Genomic DNA, 20,690 nt, shown 5'->3' with positions numbered 1-20,690 from the left:
ATCTTGTTGATTTCAAAGAGCAATGGCTGAGTGGCCAGCAATGAAATAGACAGTCCTACATCACATTGCTGTTTGGCACATCTACCCAAAGTCCAAGCTCTTGTTAAAATGGTTCTAAAAATAGACCTTGGATGAAAGAATTATTAAAAAAAAAAACCTCATAATGACAGTGTAGACAATTGCAAAGATTTTAAGAAAGATTCCAGATCTCTTGCTCAATATGTTATCGTATGACTGGATTTTTCTGTGGGGTGCTGAAAAATTCAATAGGAAAAAATGTTTGTATATTGGTTTTATTGTCATTGATTAAGATTTCTAAAAAAAAAAATTATCTACCTATTTTATCAATCATTTATTTAATCCACCCAGTAATACTGCATATGAATATAGAAATATTGAATATAGCCAATGGATACAACATGTAAGACAAAGCAGTACTGGTATATTCCACAAGGTCACTCACTATATTTGACAAGGTCACTCACTTTTGTAGCGGGATCAGTAGCCAGTGCTTCAGCCGAGACTAACCTGATCGAGGGTGTCATCGCCGAGCAAGAATCAACGGAGAACGAGACGGGACAGAGTAGCGAGCACGGCAATGACGAAGCGGCCATGTCGATCATCATGAGTCTACTCGAGGCTGACGCAGGTCTCGGAGGACCTATTGACTTTAACGATCTCCCCTGGCCCCTGTAAGGACACAGTGAGATAGGAGGACGCAGTGTCCATCTTCACAGATGTACAGAGATAGAGGGAGGGCGGTCGGGCTTCACCCTGCCGGTGTTGCTGGCATCATATGACTGTGAGATCCTGAGGGAGGCCGGACCTACAAGGCTCAAAGTCTTGGTCCAGGAAGTGGCAATGTGTTCAGGGAAGAGGTGGATTAAACCGTGCCAAGGGTTTACTTTGCAATGGAAGTGTTACACAGAGGTTTTTTATCGTGTTTAGAATTGTTGTTGAGCAGCAAACTACAAGTGAGAGAGAAGATAGGTGTAAAGTGCTAGAGAGAGTGTGTGATTGGTTTAAATGTGGTTGCGAGTATGTTGGACAGCATTAGATTTTTTTGTGAATGCATGAGCAATTTCTGTGATGTGTAGATGCAATGTACCGGTATATTGTTATATTGTCCTTGTGCCTGTTATATATAGATATAAGAAGTGCTAGTAACAAATTCTCACTCCGTTTAAACAGTGCCTCGATTTTATTACAGTGTTCCATTAAGGTATCTGGCTCACCTGTCATACAAGCGGCCTTCAGCTTTATCAAAACATCAAGTAGACTAAAATCAGGAACATATTCCACAAATATCATGTTATTATTTATTTCATTTCATTTTCATTTAAATGTACATCACTCAAGCATTACTATCTCTTTCTTGCATGCAAAAGAGTTTTGTTTTTCCCAAAAAGCCAGATTTTTTATAAGTAATCAGTGTTTATACCTAAAGTAACAACTTTTCGAAATCTATCTGATGTAGTCCCAATATGTCACTTCACAGTCACTGAATTCATCCCCTGTCCCTGTAAATATTAATACCTCATATATGTGAACAGAAATTTTCAATTTGTAGAATAATCTTTGCGGAAAAGAAATGGTTCTCGACTTTTCATCTAAATTTTTATGTCCCTTTACTAGGAAATATTCTTGTCAAAATCATTTTTAGCAAGATTTTTGGAGAATATGTTTTGTATTCCATGTCTAAATTGTACATTATTGATAGATCTGACCATCATTATATTGTAGATCACTTTTGTTTTGAAAGATCATACTTACTAATTGAATTCCTATAATTGAATTCCTAATTAGACACAGTAGTTAAAATCTGAACCTCAAATTGACTGTTGTTATGATAAATTGCCACTGACCTCCTGAAAAAGTTGTCTACACATGTTAAGTAGTGATATTTTTAAACAAAGGAGAATTCTGGGTAATCATTCTTGCTTTTTTGCTTGTTATTCTTTATTTAGATTAAAAAAAAAACAACTAGGGGATGTGTACAGTTCTTAGTCATCATATCTTTTCCACTTGTCAATTACTGCCCAACAGACATTCATCCATCTTTTATTGACTTTATATGTCATTAGTAGACACATTCAAATCGATGAAATCCAAATTTTTGTGTGCAGATTTTCTGTTTTGTTCCTGTTATAAAGGAAAAAGAAATGAAATTCTGTTTGTCGAGATTTGCTCAATGTTTCGTACAAAAATTATCGTGTGCCGGTGATTGTATGAGCACATTTTTTATACTTAAATGATCATCATGGCAGTCATCAATTCGATTTGTACCTTAAAATATGCTGAATTGAAAATACTTGGTGCTTTTTATATTTATTTGTGTGTTTTAACAAAGTAAGTATCAAATAGAAAAAGAGAAAAACCTTAGCCAAAGAAAATCCAACATTTCTTACTTTCAGTTTAAACAAGTTTATAAATGTAATGCTGATGTTCCTTCTTACAAGGCAATATTTGAGCAATTGGTTTGGTTGGGTTTTTTGTTTCACTCCTATTTCAATTTTTTTTATGAAAATGTTTTTAAGATAGTCAAATTTTAACAGAGAGGAAGGAAAGTTTGTTTCTATGGAAACAGATGAATGTTATGATGCTGTAAGTTATATTTGTACATCATGATTTGTAACGTTGCATTGACTGTTATACGTAAATAGATTTTTACAAATGGCAAAGAAACACTAGTCAAGGAATAAACCAATATAATGCTTTTATTAACACAGTTTAAGAGTTCTGAATTTCTTGCTTTATTATCTAGTTTAAACATATCACTTGTTTTCCACTTTCACAGAGACTAAGTACAATAATTTAAAATACAAAGAAGGCCAAGGAGGAGATAACTCTGGTGTTTAGAACAATCATCTTAAGTCTTCCATTACACTGCATTGCAACTCAAAAGTTCTGCATAGATTTTTACCAATCATTTTAAAGATTACATTACTTGTTCTTGAAGCTTACAATTAAAATAAGTTCAGCCAAACCTCATATTCTGTCAATACATGAATTATTTGTAAACAAAAAGCTTTCTTTTTTCTGTAATTCTTAAATTATGAATTAATTTTTTCTTTGAATTGTTTCACAGGAAAAAGATTTTCACTTGAAGTTTTAACGTAAGTGTTCACTAACACCGCAGCTTTAAGACAGCTTTACAATATTTTAGATGAGCACCCTTGGTTTGTGCTTTGTTAAACTCCTCCAAAAGATATAGACGGATGAATTGCATAAATTAAATGCAAGTCAAATCAGATCAGGTCTGTGTATGAAAGTCCTTGATTTTGTGATGTTACATATTTTTATATCTCAGTTTTCTACTGTGGGCTTGTGGGAACAGAAAGCAGGTATCCTTAATAAACAGTACTTTTTAGCTCACCTGAGCTGAAAGCTCAAGTGAGCTATTCTGATCACATTTTGTCTGTCGTCTGTCTGTCCGTCTGTCCGTCTGTCCGTCCGTCCGTCCGTCCGTCCGTAAACTTTTCACATTTTCAACATCTTCTCAAGAACTACTAGGCCAATTTCAACCAAACTTGACACAAATCATCCTTAGGCAAAGGGGATTCAAAGTTGTGAAAATTAAGGGCCACACCCGTTTTCAAGGGGAGATAATTAGAAATTAATGAAAAATTTCGAGAAATTTTCAAAAATCTTCTTCTCAAGAACCAGAAAGCCAGGAAAGCTGAAACTTGTGTGGAAGCATCCTCAGGTAGTGTAGATTCAAAGTTGTGAAATTCATGACCCCCGGGGGTAGGGTGGGGCCACAATGGGGGGTCGAAGTTTTACATAGGAATATATAGAGTAAATCTTTAAAAATCTTCTTCTCAGAAACTAAACAGCCAGGAAAGCTGAAACTTGTGTGGAAGCATCCTCAGGTAGTGTAGATTCAAAGTTGTGAAATTCATGACCCCCGGGGGTAGGGTGGGGCCACAATGGGGGGTCGAAGTTTTACATAGGAATATATAGAGTAAATCTTTAAAAATCTTCTTCTCAGAAACTAAACAGCCAGGAAAGCTGAAACTTGTGTGGAAGCATCCTCAGGTAGTGTAGATTCAAAGTTGTGAAATTCATGACCCCCGGGGGTAGGGTGGGGCCACAATGGGGGGTCGAAGTTTTACATAGGAATATATAGAGTAAATCTTTAAAAATCTTCTTCTCAGAAACTAAACAGCCAGGAAAGCTGAAACTTGTGTGGAAGCATCCTCAGGTAGTGTAGATTCAAAGTTGTGAAATTCATGACCCCCGGGGGTAGGGTGGGGCCACAATGGGGGGTCAAAGTTTTACATAGGAATATATAGAGTAAATCTTTAAAAATCTTCTTCTCAGAGAATAAACAGCCAGGAAAGCTGAAACTTGTGTGGAAGCATCCTCAGGTAGTGTAGATTCAAAGTTGTGAAATTCATGACCCCCGGGGTAGGGTGGGGCCACAATGGGGGGTCGAAGTTTTACATAGGAATATATAGAGTAAATCTTTAAAAATCTTCTTCTCAGAAACTAAACAGCAAGGAAAGCTGAAACTTGTGTGGAAGCATCCTCAGGTAGTGTAGATTCAAAGTTGTGAAATTCATGACCCCCGGGGTAGGGTGGGGCCACAATGGGGGGGGTCGAAGTTTTACATAGGAATATATAGAGTAAATCTTTAAAAATCTTCTTCTCAGAAACTAAACAGCCAGGAAAGCTGAAACTTGTGTGGAAGCATCCTCAGGTAGTGTAGATTCAAAGTTGTGAAATTCATGACCCCCGGGGGTAGGGTGGGGCCACAATGGGGGGTCGAAGTTTTACTTAGGAATATATAGAGTAAATCTTTAAAAATCTTCTTCTCAGAAACTAAACAGCCAGGAAAGCTGAAACTTGTGTGGAAGCATCCTCAGGTAGTGTAGATTCAAAGTTGTGAAAATCATGATCCCTGGGGGTAGGGTGGGGCACAATGGGGGGGGTCGAAGTTTTACATAGGAATATATAGAGTAAATCTTTAAAAATCTTCTTCTCAGAAACTAAACAGCCAGGAAAGTTTAAACTTGTGTGGAAGCATCCTCAGGTAGTGTAGATTCAAAGTTGTGAAAATCATGATCCCTGGGGGTAGTGTGAGGCCACATTGTGGGGGGGGGGTGTTAAAGTTTTACATAGGAATATATAGAGTAAATCTTTGAAAATCTTCTTCTCAGAAACTAATCAGCAAGATGATTCTTTATCATTGTTAAAACTTTGGCTCTAGGACAATTCTTCGGCCTCACAAGAAGGTTCAGAGTTTGATGTAGCTAAATATCCCATATATAAACAATTGTAAAGGATCTTTTTGAGAACTGCAATACTCAACATGTGATAAGACTATAAAATTGAAGCAGGCAGCTATTTTTTCATTAGAATCTTTTTGTATTACTGTATTGAGTTATTGCCCTTGATTTATTGATTCTTGATTATTTTAATTAATGCATCCACTGTTAACCAATTATTGTGATGATTATTTTTATACAATAATAAATATTCAATGTATATAAGTTGTTCTGCATAAGAAGTTTTGGGTAAGGCCGGATTATTTTGTTTATTTTTGATTTCCAATTATTAGATACTATGAATTATTTTAGGTTGGCACATATATAGGGACAGTGTCTATTGCATTTCGATGAGTGACTGTTTTGGGGTTAAACTTGAACAGGTATGGATAGATTGAGTGTGTGAACGTCCTTGCTCTATCTAATCTACGTGTTTTCTAACCTTCGATACAAAGTGTGCGGTTTTTCCTGCCCTGTATTGCATTAATACAAGTGTGCAGTCATATCTGCTTGTATTGGTGGTGGTAGCGGCGGAGCACTAATGAATGGTCATCCATGCTGGTGTTCAGGCCTTTCTAGCGCAAGTGTGAGGCACTCCCTGCTTGCGTTAGGTTGAGCTGTTGGTGCAAGTGTGCGGTCATCCCTGCTTGCGTAAACGTTGGTACCTGTTGAGTTGCGTAGGTGTGCGGTCATCCCTGCCTGCGTAGTCCCTATATATGTGCAGGAGCGGTGATTAAAGTCTGCTCTTGTAAATATTGGCAGCAATCAGGGCTATCCGAGTTCCAAGGGGGGAAAATGGATTTTATTTATACAGGATCTACATGTATTATTGTACATTGTCCAGATTGTTTGTTTTATGACTCCATGTAGCTGACTTTACCATACCTATTGTTCCTCAGGTGAGCGATGTGGCCCATGGGCCTCTTGTTTTTATTGTAAACATAATGGAACCCTTCAAGACAAGTCAAATATATATAGCAAATAATGTAATATAACACTGAGAGGTGATTAAGCTGAAGATGACATGTAATATACATGTAATGTTTAACTATAGATCATATGGTTGTGTTAATTGTATTGAATATATGTATACACTGTTATTAAAATTGACAAAGCTTCTTAATTATTTTTTTGTTCATAAGGTTCAGTGAGACAGTTCAGGGTACCATCTAGAAATAAGAACTTTGCAAATTTGATTATGATCTCTTATCAGTTTACCATAGCAACTACCTAGGAATCTATTTCAAAGGGATATATCGGACAAACGTGAATGTTGAACATGACTTGTTTTAGCTCACCTGTGTTGAATCCCCAGTGAGCATATCTGGTCATGTTTAGCACATGGAGACGAAGTTAGGAGGAGCTAATGCCATACCCTGGGCGTCAGAGTTCAGACCTTGTTAAAGATTTTGTTGCAGGTCCTGTATCTAAGTTATTACTTGTCCTATCTTCACCAAACACAAATTGTGCATATGGACTCACTAACGGACCTGATAGATTTGGATGCTGAATCTGGGCCATAAATTTCAGATGCTAGAGGAGGATAAGGTTTTTGAGCAGGTTAAAATTTTTGGAGCAGAAGCGCTTTGATATGCGTATCTAAGTTATTTGTTCTATCTTCACCAAACTTGCATGGATGATGCATCTTATGATACTAATGCAATTGACAGGCATGAATGCTGAATCTTGGTATTAGGTTTCGGATGCTGGAAGAAGGATGAAAGGTTTTTGGAGCAGATGCACTATGATGACTATATCTCATTTACTACTGGTCCTAACTTCACTAAACCTCCGTAGTTGCAACTTGCATAGTTGACTTGGCTATGTAAATTACAGAAGTAGCTTCAAATACTGAGAGATCTCGATGATCTAGATGCTTAGACAGGTTTAATATTTTAGAACAACTTCAATTGTGTGAAGGTATTTCACTCCTCATGTTTTGATTTCATCGCGCAGATAATCATTATATTTTAAATGAATATTATTTTATTAATTTAATCACCACAAAAAGATTATTAATTCATTATTACACATCATTCATAAAGAAAATCCATTTGAATTCATCAAACATACAAATGTTTTGTCTACAGATTTCAATGGTATACTCCTCAAGAAATTCTTGATACAAGAACATTGAGGAGTAGGATACCTTAAGGTCTTATAGCTGGTGACAAAAAAGAAGTAAATTCTATTCATAAATAGTCGACTCGACGGTTAAAAGGAGGCTTCATATACAGAGCTTGATCTCATATATCTTGTTGCTAGACCAAATGTGTAATTAGTTGGTTTGAATGTTGGAATAGCAATATCATATCTAGATACAATATCATATGATATGATACAATTTTATTTTGCATCATGACATTATAAAGTATCATAATTTATTATATTACACAATGTTATATTCCCTCGTGTCAATTTTCTCTTTACGTTATTTATTTCATTGAAAACCATTTTTTATTTAAATAGAATCATCAAAAGGTAAACCCTTGACGGGGTTTGAAAAGACATGGATAGACAAATTCACTTTTTTTTGGCATAATATTTAGATATTTTTCCAACCTTCTGTTTCTGAGATTTGATAAAAGTAAGTTTTGTTTTCAATGAAATGTATAGGAAAAACGGAAAAAATACATACTTCTAGAACGTGACTGTAGAATCATACGATACTATATAAATAGTGCCTGTTTGGGAGGGTAACAGTTGAAATTGACACCCCGAGAAAACCATTGTCAACCGACGCGAAGCGGAGGTTGACAATGGTTTTCGAAGGATGTCAATTTCAACTGTTATCCTCCCAATCAGGCACTATTTATTTTGTTATACTGAATGTCTTTTTTAAAATTTTTAAGAAAATTTTACTGCTTTTATATAGGAATAACGTGAATTCTACAGCGAACCGTACGCGCATAATTTTCGTGCATGTAACATTTTTTAATATTACCCGTTGCCAAGTGCGTTGCTAACGCTGAGGGTAATAGTAAATATTATTAACTGCGTCTTAACCAATCAGATTTCAGTATTTAACATGAAAGTATAACAAAACATTTTATTATATGATTGATTAATTCCTAGCTCTTTGATCGGCTCATATCTAACTATCTCGAAAATTCACGTGGTCTGCACGTGACCTAGGATAACATTCGATTTTCTCTACATTGAACTAAAAATAGATCGTCCAATGAAACATCGCGTTTCTCAATTTGTTCGGCTATGGCTTCAAACGAAAACGTTGTTTGATATCATTTCTTTATCGATTCGTCGCTGAATCATGTAATAAAATAAATATTGCTTGTTTTTTTTCGATCAAAACGATGATTTAGCTATGCGAGAAGTACAATATTCACCGAGCCGTAGGCGAGGTGAATATTGTACTTCTCGGGTAGCTTAATCATCATATTGACCTAAAAACAGCAATAATTGTAAAGTATTGAATAGCAGTGTATTGAAAAATTCTCTATCATGACTAACAATGCAATATGAATGAATAATTCTTTGAGTATTATGAGGTGATAATTTTGGTCGGAGCGTGATCAAATCCAATAAAGCCAGAAATTACAAAGAATGATTCCTTATTACTTATATTAATATAATTTTCAGTCATTGTACGATTAAGTCCTCGAATATAAATAAGCAAACACCACTGGCGCATAAATTATAATTCATTTGAAGTAATTGGACTGTAATAGTACAAAATCGATCGATAATTTTATCACAGGTAAAGACACTGAAAAATGTAAATACATTTACATATACATGTAATATGATTTTCATACAATTTTGTATAATATGATATTATATGATAATGTGTCATATCACACTACAATATTATTATTATCAAGATCATTAACTTTGATTTTCTTATGATAAAGATTTTCTCATAATGGTGATGCCTCGTCTCCGTGAGTTCTGTAATTTAATTATCTAAATTTGATTAAACAATGAAAAATGACAATAACAAACTGTCAACCATCTCAAAAATCCATATAGCAAAATACATATTCAAAGCGGAGCAAACACGGACCTCTAAAAAGATAGAATTGGGATCAGGTACCTAGGAGGAGTAAGCATCCCTGCCGACTGGTCAAATAAAATGTTTTCTTTGCATTGGTGATTCATGAGGTAAATGAAGGTATTGACATCACAAAAAATACATATACTGCGTTTTCTTAGAAAATACAAGAAGATAAATACCAATTTGTACCAGTTGTATTTACCCGTTGTTCTCTTTAGTATAGAAGCGTGTATATGTTTTTCATTAAAAATTTTGTCAAAAACATCTAGCCAACTTATATACTGTAATAATCTTGAACATGTGATAATGTATATGTTATTGATGGCATTGTCGATATGCCTTATACTTGCATGGGACATTTATCAATATTAATGGGGAATAAAGTACATATGAATAGAATTTTCAAATTACATTCAAATGTAAATCGCGAAAATCACTAAACAAAAATGTATGAAAAAATAGTTAAATAAACAACCATTACAACGTGTAAACAATTACATAATTGTTTTGAAAAAAACCCAATAAAAGTTGAGCCCAGACACAAAGCCAGCCTGATTAAAATGAAACCGTCAGAGGCGACTTTTATTTTGACTGGGCCTAGGAAAAAAATTGTGTTTAGGGTAACACTGATGAAAAAATTAGGCTAGGTAGGTAAGTTTTTTTTAATTATATATTTTTTTCCATGAGGGCACAAATACAAATATAAAATCCTAGGAATGTTTGTTTGTGTCATATTTAAAGACGAGTTTTCATGGAAATGATATGAAAATCACAATCGGATAAAAACAGACATCTAAAAACTGTAGGACCGGGGCATTTTTGTAGGTTAGGTCGGGTTACCCTAAACACACAGTATTTTTAGGTCTTGTCCACGCAACCATCAAAATAAAGGAGCTAGTGGTGGGAAGTTTGATTTTAAGCAGACCGTGGTTATGGGTGGTGGGGGTATTGTAAGTCAACCAAAGCGGTTCTATATATCGCTTAAGACAGTCACGTGGACACCGATCGGCACTGCTACTGATGTAAAAAAGATTTTTAAACATTATATATTCCGATATATTTCTATATGTTGAACTTCGAACCTCTCTCGAGGCATCGGTATAGGTCCGGGGATCAGTGTTTTTAGAATTTTCATTACATAAAAAGTATTGCTGTAAATATATGTACTGGCATCTCTGGTGGCCCTTGAGAAAAAGATTTGAAGATATCTACTCGATTTTCCCCGTTTGGTGATTATCTCCCGTTAAAAAGTGTTTTGTCCATTTTATTTTTAACGATTTAGAATCCTCTCTCCATAAGGATGACCCAGTGGATCAAGAAAAGTTTACAGGTAGACGGGCATATGGACGGACGACGGATAATAGTCACTTGAACATTCGGTTCAGGCGAGCTAAAAAGGGAAGGTCGATAGTGTATGCTCGCCAATTAAACAAAGTTTCTGAAATTGACAAATGGGGAATCCGAGAGGGGATAAATAGGATTTGACCAACTAATAAGAGTAACTGCCCCTTTCTCGAAAAATATTTAAAAAAAAATGACCCAATTCACTAATTAACCCAGTTTATCCTTATGAGATAAAACCTTATTACATGCAACAGGGTTTAAAATATACTATACTCTAGTTTTTCACTTATATAATGAAGCGACTGTTATCAAGTACTATTGTAAGTTGATAATAATAAAACAATGGAGTTTTGTGTCAAAAACATTAAAAATTCTATGTACACGCATTGCTGGAACATCTGTTTTTGGGTTCATAGCTAGTATCTAATATGCAAAATCCTCACCTAATTGCCCAAAAAATCTGCTATTAAAAATATAGCCTCGTAACTCGTAAAGAAAAAAAATCAGGTGGACAATTTTCTGATATCCCTAAAGAAAGCTCTTCATCTCAAGGAGATTGTTATGGTCGATATATATATATATATATATATATAAATGGCCACGCCCATCCAACCCTCTCAATCAATTGAAATTCTTCAGATGTTTCTTCTCCATAACCACATCTCAAACTATTTTTTTTGTATTTTTGTAGTCTCATGTATTCCTACGCCAGAGTTAATATAGTCTCGTTCAACCAGACGCTCTGCTGTCTCCGGAAATCTGCGACAAGCAAAGAGGGGGCTCTCTTGCTTGTCGGATATTAACGGAGACAGCCGAGCGTCTAGTTAAACGAGACTAGAGTTAGATATCAATAGTGCTTGGATCCATACAATTTTTAGAATTGTTTCGATAACTAATACATACTAGTCGTTGAAATCTATCTTTAAATATTACACAACATGATTCATATGGGGTTTCTCGAAATTCTTGTCGGAAAAGTCTAAAAATTCATATTATAAAAAAGTGCGTAATTCAAATACGAACTAGAAACTAACTGCCATGCAAGATAAATTGATTTTAAAATAAATGATAATCGATAAAATCAACTTCCGTCAGTACTTCAGTACTTTTATTCTTATTTTGATGGTTTAAAATTGTTTCTTTGATAAATATCGATGTAGTTGCGTTGGTCTACATGTTGATGTTGCATTCTAGTTAGTTGAAACATTTTCTTTAACTGCTAACTAAAGAGATCCCATATTATGACATATACAAATATTACAGTAGAACAAAGATATGCCAATGGTTTACCATACTTACATGTATATCAAAATAAAATACTCATTTTTTAGGATAGTGTATTATCAATTTAAATCAATGAGCATGCGCACAATTTTAACTAGGCATATCAGTTATTTATTAAGTTAGGATTGCGCGCATCAATTCAGATTGATCACGCATCATTTCAATAACCGGGCGCATTAGTTCAATTGATTATTGCATTCGATTAGCAAAGAAATTGAAACATTCAACAATTAGTTAGATACTAGTAATTCCCGGACTAATGTATTTTAAATTTAATTTCCAATTTTTTGTAATGGAATCGCTGCGCAAAATTGAATCCATTTATCCTGCAAGTATCCTTAAAAAAAAATCAAAGATATAATTTAGGTTTATATTAATTAATTTAGAGCTCTGTGGAACTCGGTTGTATCCTGTATTCCGGATTGCTGTAATTTGACGTTAATTTTAATTACCTGTTCAGATTGCAAGTATGGATCAAAACCTCAAAGAATTTTATTCAGCGCAATATCTACATAAATCCCTACGCACGTGTCAAGAATCAACGTGATTATGTAAGCGTATATTGATCAATGTTAATCATTTGTTGATGGCAATTAATGAAGCATTCATTTCTCTGCGGACTACATTGTGTGTTGCGCTTGAAGTATAAGTTCTTGTTGCCTGAGCGTTTGGGAATATATTGCTTTATGTACGTATAGAATATTATTCATAATATAAGGTTGACGACCGTCTTTTGAATTTTAAAAAGATTAATACCAAACTCCATTAATATAGAGATTTCTGTTGGAGAATTTACTGACAATTATCCAATGTTTTACTAAGTCCCACGCGTTTCATTCATAATAATGTTGTGGACAGAAATGGATTAAATCTGAAATACAGTCAGCCCATCATGGTCTTGTAGGGAATAAGAAATCTGAAATTTCAAAGAAATAAATTCATTAAATCAATGAACAAGATGAGCGACAGTTCCTGTCCTGTGTCTGGGGGATTTGCTTACCCCACCGTCGGCTGATGAAAGGTTCTTATGAATGTTAAAATTTTACAAAGAAATCAGGTGACATAGATTTTTTTGTCATCGAGACAAGGTCATTGTTGCCTTTATTTGGATCGAATTGCGAGCTTTATTTTTGTAAACATTAACTTTATTGCTTGTTTTTAGTTTGATCGCGCAAAAATTCTTTTTGTTGGTTTGATTACTAGGGTAGATATGGCACCCTATTGTATCCCTTTGTATCTAACCAATTTATTGTCGCGAATAAATGGGTTATTTTCGCGATTTGACGCGTTATTTCCGAGACATAACTTACCGTATATCCAGGGGTTTTTTTTTTGCGTGTCACAAAATTTGCGAAAATGCGAAAAATATGTAGAATTTTAAATTTGCGTCAGTCATTTTTTTTTTTTTTTTTTTGCCATTTCAAAAGTTTCTTACATAAAAAAATACAGGATATAATTTCTGCGTATTCAATATTTTGCGATTTGAAAAAGATCGCGACCCCCCCCCCCCCCCTTCCGAAAATTAGTTTGCGAAAATCACCGGATAGACGGTATTGCTATGACATCTTATTTTAGATCGCATTCCATTTGTTCTAGAGGGTGTCAAGAAAGGACAATTGAAATAACAGTGTCTTCGTTTATCATTTTAATCTTGTTCCTGTTTTAAATATCTTTTATATTTGGCGACAGATTTGCATTATTAAGGAATTTAATATGTATTATGAAAGGTTTCGTTTTATTTGAAAACATGTCGAGTTCATTTGCAAAAGTAACTCGCTTACTTGCTTATGTTTCACATTTATTTTTGAAAGTACGCGTTTATTCGTAGAAGTTACAAGAAATATTCGGGTATCATTTGATATATCTTATTGAGCATGTTTCCTATCAATTAAGAAGCAAGCATTGGTCATTAGTCTTTTTATAAAAATCATTTTACATTTTCATACATGCATATCATGTCTTGAAAATTGGAAATTTCTCGTGAAGACTTTTTCGAGGATTAGTTCCTATTAAGAGTGGTAACATAGCTTCAAATTTAACAAGAAACTTTAAGGTATCTATGCTTTTGATTACTCTTTCTCATAAAATGTCGTTTTGACAAGGTTAGGTTACATCTTACTGTTGTGGACAACTTTTGGTATTGTTCAACACCTTAAACGACAAATTATTGCCAAACATGTATTATTAACATAATGTTTTAATTTTTGCTAATTTTTTGCGATCACTTTCACTCACACACACACACACACACACACACACACACAAAATCAATCCGCTAAAATTATACCCAGTATCGTTTGCTACATTTATTAGAAACTTTTTGAATTGTAAAAATTAACACCAAGAGTCAGAATTTTTCTTCAAAACTGTCATTTCCGATTTTTGCATGTTTCAAAGAAGCATATTTTAAAAAAATCTAACTTTTTGGGGAAAAAACTTATGAACACCTTCAAAAATTAGGAACGTTGTGTTAAATTTCCTTCGTCCTTTAATGTCTAGTTTAGTCGACATGATGCACAGGTTAGCGAACACAGTCCATGATTGAACTTCCGTTTATGTTCGAATCCCGAAATGGTTGAATTTTCTCCATAGTTTTTGTTTCCACTGCATAAAAGGTAATACAGGTATATCGAATATTTAAAAAATATTAATGTTGGAATAAATATAATGAAATACTTGTCAATTTGAAGTATATTACCATCTGTATTTTTTTTCGTCGTCTATAGCTATGTCTATATTAAGAACAACTTTTCATGCGTTACGGGTATTAAATGTCACTCTTCCCTTCAGGGAAAAATCCCGTCTTTTCTGCAACACTTCTTTACGTACACGTATTTACACCCATCCAGTAAATTCAAAATTTACAATATGAAAGTAGCATGATTATTATTGAAACTATCAACTACCTATGTTATTGACATATTTCACCACATGCAGCATTCGTCTTCGTAACGATCTGACAACTCATCATGCCAATTAACCAATCTGCGAAAAAAACCTGTATTTGGAGATTTCTCTAGAAGCTAAAATAGCAAATTCAATGTATCACACTAACGAGAAAAGAGAATTCCAAATAATGAACAGATTTATTTGACATCTCTTTGTTGGAGATATTCGCTGATTTATTATGTGTTTATGTAAACATGTAGAACGGACAATGGACGAACCCACGTGACCATTTAATGATCAAGGATGAAGTCATCTGGGGTATAAATCTCCCTACCCACCGTCAGGAGAATCAAGTCGCGGGGAAGCCTGGATCATTGCAGGGACCCAAGACGTTATAGATAGCGGAAGGCCATACTGCATTGGTAAGTTTCATAATTTGGTAGTTCGAATTAATTTTTGTCTATTACCGTTGATGAAAAATCTGGTTGCAAAACTGTTTATTTACTGACATTAAAAGTGTTATTGCCAAAAAAAATAAATATCAAACTGATTTTAAAAAATAATAGAATATTTTTTTTAAAAAAATCAGCACAAAAAATCAACAGATGATCGTTGAATTAAAGTCCTTTTGAGTATTAGCGCTTTAAACTTTTGTTGACTTTAATTTGATTTTTAGATTGTACAGAAATATTACCGATTTACATATGAATTCAAATATTATTTCATTACAGAATAAGCATATTAAATGAATTTGCTTCGCAATCCATCATTAAAGGGCAAACGGTTAAAACATGCAACCTATCTAATTACATATCTGTGTAAATATATGTATACAGAGAACCAATAAAAATAACAATAAAGCTTGGTATGAAAAGAATTGATTAATTATTAGTCAAGTTGTAGCTATACAGTTGTGGCAAATTGCACAGATTCATACTTTTTCGTTACGCTGAGGATAGTTCAGTAAGTTACGTGACGCGTAAAGTTACGCTAATGTCCGTTCAGTAAGTTACGTGACGCGTAAAGTTAAGCTGATGTCCGTTCAGTAAGTTACGTGACGCGTAGTTAAGCTGATGTCCGTTCAGTAAGTTACGTGACGCGTAAAGTTAAGCTGATGTCCGTTCAGTAAGTTACGTGACGCGTAAAGTTACGCTGATGTCCGTTCAGTAAGTTACGTGGCGCGTAATTGAGTAAAAAATACTTCGGTTATATAACTACATGTATCATTATTCCATTAGAGAAAAAAATATACCTACTGAACATAAACCTGAGTTATAAGATATATTTAAAATAAATCTATTTTTAAAAAAAATTACGCGCAAAATTAAAAAACATCGATGAATGAGATGTGTTAAAAATATTAACTAGTACATATCCAATTCTTTTTTCAAAAGTACGATTTCAACGATATGTTAAATGTTACATTATCTGCTAAACCGGTTATATGTAATTTTTCTGCAGTGCATGCTTTCTTAGTATATCTGCTTGAAATTAATTGCACTCAACGTAATTTAACATATATTGGTATTTTTCCTTCTTATTCACTCATGATCTTTTCACCATATGTTGTTACAAGAAAAATATCTAAAATATGTAAAGTTTTCAACACGATTGACGTGTACAAATGCCAAAAGTAACAACGTTTCCAAAATTTCCACAAAAATGAAAATACAATTTTTCAATTTATTAACGTAATAACATTTGTTCATCAGTTGTGGTTGTGTACTCATTAACCGAGATATTAATTAGTAACCATAGAACATGAATTACGGTAGAATTCAGAAACAAAACCCAACTAATTATGATGTCAATAACCTAGTGATAGAAATGCAGAGCTGAACTGAATCAAACCTGAAGATTGGTGATGACAGGATGAAGTTTTAAAGTATGCGTGGAAATGAAGATTGACATCCCAGGGTCAAAACCTCAAAAAAAGCAGTCTATTAATATTTCTTATCTAAAAACAGGTTCTTGCAGGAGATTAATTCATGCTTGTCTAAAGTTGTCATATTTAATTTTTGGTCAACATATTACAAATACGATCTACTAAAATTTCAAATATGATGTATTCGCCATTAGCTATCACTATTGGGGAAAACTGTTAAGGTTTAGAATTCTTATAATATTCCTTTTTTCGATCTACCTTAAAATTTCAAATATGATGTATTCGCCATAAGCTATCACTATTGGGGTAAATTATTAAATTTAAGGTTTAAAATTCTTACTATTCCTTTATCTTTGTACAGATAAATAAGGTTTCAAAAATAGCCATGACCATCAAACCCTCTTATTAGTTTAAGAATAGAATGGCCTCTTCTAAAAGAACTACCTCGATCTGATCTAAACAAATAAATATTTGACGCAAATTCTTTTTCCATTCTTATACATGTCTTGAACTCTTCGGATTTACCTTCCCAATACAATGAATTGGTCACCAATCACTACATGTGGCTTTAAGTTTCTAGTCCCTGGCGTGTAATAAAAGTTCGAAGCTACAATAGATCGTGGATTTCCCGTACCTTAATTGGTAGAGCTATTATGATTTCTCCGAGGAGACAATTTCTGCAAAAACCTCCTTACGGAAGTCTACTGGGTTGCAGATTTAGTATTTGTTGAGCAGACGAGACCTAATGACAGTAATTAGACTGGGCTTATAAATACAGTTATTCAGGGTCCTTCTTTATTGTAAGGTGCTCGTTTCCGGTCACAACAGCCTTTTTCTTTGATTAGTTTAAAGCAAAGGATAATGTTACCGAAAACTTTATAACTTCTTTGTACAATATCAAATTGACAAAACAGAAACCTTGAAAAAAAACTATAATTAGGACTACCAGATATTTTGTCACTGTTTCAAAATTTCTAAACACGATTGTTGAGTAATTTACAGCTTATTGTTGCATTCACCAAATTTGAATCTAAGGTCCAAGTTATATAAGCACCATAAACTTCATAGATTTTCCCTTTATCAAATTGTTTTGGATCTTATTTCTGCTACCAGTGTAATTGACTTACTTCTCAATGAAATTATCTTCCTCAAGAAGAGAAGTTCAGTTATATGAAAAATGACGGTATATGTAGGGTCTGGATTTCATACATCATCCCCGACTTACAAAAATCCCTGCATTGACATTACTTCTTTTTTTGCTCGAAATATCGCAAAATTACATGTATCATCGCTTTGACGGTGAAAACGGAACACCCTCTTAATTTGAACAAGTTGTTCTAGTGAAGGACCAAGTAAAGCTATTTATAAATATGATGCAAAACAAGGTCTACCTGGCCATCTGTTTGTTAAGCAACTTAAATCATCTTTACAAGATTGTTTTGTTGATTAGAAATTATTGCGGTGTTTTAAGGTTATCTTTTTAGTTTTAGATTCTTTTTTTTTTATTTTTTAGATGAAATAATGGCATACGCAAATATTACCCAAGGTAACGAGTGGCAAAACTCATCAACATTTGCCACCAACAGATCTGTGTCTACTTCCGGTTCACAGAGCAAAGACCCCAGCGTGATCGACTACATTAATTACATTTTTCTGCCAACTACGGTATCCATTGGAGTGGCGGGAAATCTTATTACGATTGTCATCATGAAGTCTCGCTTTTTCTCTCTCAAACCCTCGTCATATTTATTGATATGTCTAGCCGTATCGGACATTGTTCTACTTTTGACACAACCTTTCAATAAAGCTTTTTTCATCAAAATAGTCGGGCAAGATGTCAGAGCCCTTCATGACGTCACCTGCAAAATCTACTTCATTATCAGACGCTCTTCGAAAATGACGTCATCGTGGTTTGTAGTCGGTCTTTGCATCGAACGATTTATAGCAGTATGGTTTCCACTGAAAGCGAAGTTGGTTGTTTCGAAGCGAGCACTACTTATTGGAATTCTTGCAGTGTATCTGATCATTTTCGGTTTCACTGGGGCCTGGAGTTATGCTTCTAAAGTTGTATCGGGGAAATGCCAACCTGACGCCTATGACCGGAACAACGCTGCCGCTAGAGAGCGCTTCGGTGCTATGTTGAGGGCAGGGTCCAGTTTGTATTCTATCATACCAATGGTAATTCTGTTGACCTTTACTCCCCTCATCATCTTTAAACTGGTCCACCACAACCAGAAGAGGTTATTTATGACGGGGTCCAACTCTAACAAAGTTAAGGATGACGGTCGCGTCACTGCTATGCTTATTGGTGTTGTCATTGCTTACATCATTTTCGTTTTGCCAATCACGGTTCTTCACAACGCCGCGTACGAATTACAAATCAGCGCATTCGCGAGTAATAACGAAGCTTTTAATCTCTACAAAGAAATATCCCAGCTATTAGAGCAACTGAACTACTCTCTAAATTTTTTTCTGTATGTAATGACGTCATATCGTTTCAGAAGTATCCTTTGGGAATTCATCACTTGTGGACAACACCGTCTCCAAAAATCGTCGTTACGCACAACCAACAGATCGAAATCATCTTCAAGTACACGTAAATCGAATCCATAACGCCCTTCTCTCAAAAAGATTTTACGCAGCTATGGGCAATCATTTTCTCACAATTTATCGTCTGCCATGATGTATATAGTTATACATACATGTATATATGAATATCGTTTATATTGTAAAAATGTTCTTATGAAATAAACACGTCTGCAAACTACAATATCATTGACCTGTCAATCAACAAAGCGTACCACGCTAACCCACTACATGGTCCATATTTACGGTTAACTAATAAAACAAATCATATTTTCATAAACAAGAGGCCCATGGGCCACATCGCTCACCTGAGGAACAATAGGTATGATACTATCAGCTTAATGGAGTCATAATACAAACTATCTGGACAATGTACAATTATGCATGTAGATCCTGTATAAATTAAATCCATTTTCCCCCCTGGGTATTCTTATGTTTATAATCATTAGTCCCTTTTCTAACAGGATGATTTTATAGTCATATCACATGTTGAGTATTGCAGTTCTCAAAAAGATCCTTAACAATTGTTTATAAATGGGATATAAAGTTACATCAAACTCTGAACCTTCTTGTGAGGCCGAAGAATTGTCCTGGAGCCAAAGTCTGAACAATTATAAAGAATCATCTGGCTGATTAGTTTCTGATAAGAAGACTTTGAAAGATTTACTCTATATATTCTTAAGTTAAACTTTAACATCCCCCCATGGTGGTCCCTCCCTACCCCCAGGGATCATGATTTTCACAACTTTGAATCTACACTACCTGAGGATGCTTCCACACAAGTTTCAGCTTTCCTGGCTTTATGGTTCTTGAGAAGATTTTTGAAAAATTCTCAATTTTTTTCATTAATTTCTAATTATCTCCCCTTGAAAAATGGTATGACCCTTAATTTTCACAACTTTGAATCCCCTTTGCCTAAGGATGATTTGTGCCAAGTTTAGTTGAAAATGGCCCAGTAGTTCTTGAGAAGATGTTGAAAATGTGAAAAGTGTACGGACAGACGGACGACAGACAAAATGTGATCAGAAAAGCTCACTTGGGCTTTCAGCTCAGGGGAGCTAAAAATTAAATAACATGTTATTGTGAGTGGCTTTTGGTGGTTCAAATCTACCTTTAATACTGATTGGCACTTTAAATATATTTTCCAACGGAATAAATCGTCGATAAACTTAATGGGCTTTTTTTCATGTAACGCCGAAACACAAGTTTTTCCAAGTACCGTTGGAACACAAAGTGAAAGTCATCTGTGTCTCAAAGGTAATACTAATATTGGTCTATCCAAATAGAACTGATGCCCAGAATTTCATGAATACATTCAATTTTTTTTCAATATATTGCTGTCAATATGCCTTGTTTATAAATATAATGAATTGTGGAAATTAACACCGACAAAAACAATTGATATCGGCAATTGCGG

The 20,690-nt window shown here is 34.4% G+C and overlaps 2 protein-coding genes across 6 annotated transcripts in view; both read left to right on the top strand.

The window, feature by feature from the left end:
- The window catches only part of LOC128176367 (protein cycle-like), a 41,466-nt gene extending 35,073 nt beyond the window's left edge, over positions 1–6,393 (top strand). For all 4 annotated transcript variants that reach the window (XM_052842655.1, XM_052842664.1, XM_052842637.1 and 1 more), the window contains one exon: positions 494–6,393. In XM_052842655.1, the coding sequence (XP_052698615.1) occupies positions 494–696 (203 nt within the window). In that variant the 3' untranslated portion in view covers positions 697–6,393. The remainder of the gene's footprint in view (positions 1–493) is intronic.
- Positions 6,394–15,089: 8,696 nt separating this feature from the next.
- Positions 15,090–19,457, top strand: LOC128191136 (lysophosphatidic acid receptor 6-like). Of its 2 annotated transcripts, XM_052863211.1 has the most exons (3): positions 15,090–15,224; positions 18,201–18,865; positions 19,189–19,457. In XM_052863211.1, exons 2-3 carry the CDS (start codon positions 18,209–18,211, stop codon positions 19,285–19,287), a joined length of 756 nt encoding a protein of 251 aa, XP_052719171.1. In that variant the 5' UTR covers positions 15,090–15,224; positions 18,201–18,208; the 3' UTR covers positions 19,288–19,457. The 2 variants fall into 2 exon arrangements, with proteins under 2 accessions (XP_052719171.1, XP_052719167.1); XM_052863207.1 differs by having other exon boundaries at positions 18,201–19,457.
- Positions 19,458–20,690: the final 1,233 nt, after the last annotated feature.

This window comes from Crassostrea angulata, chromosome 1 (genome assembly GCF_025612915.1).
Source record: "Crassostrea angulata isolate pt1a10 chromosome 1, ASM2561291v2, whole genome shotgun sequence".
In the NCBI taxonomy this organism is placed as follows: Eukaryota; Metazoa; Mollusca; class Bivalvia; order Ostreida; family Ostreidae; genus Magallana; species Magallana angulata.
The sequence above is the reverse complement of the archived record's forward strand: the minus strand, read 5'-3'. Positions and strand labels throughout refer to the sequence as shown.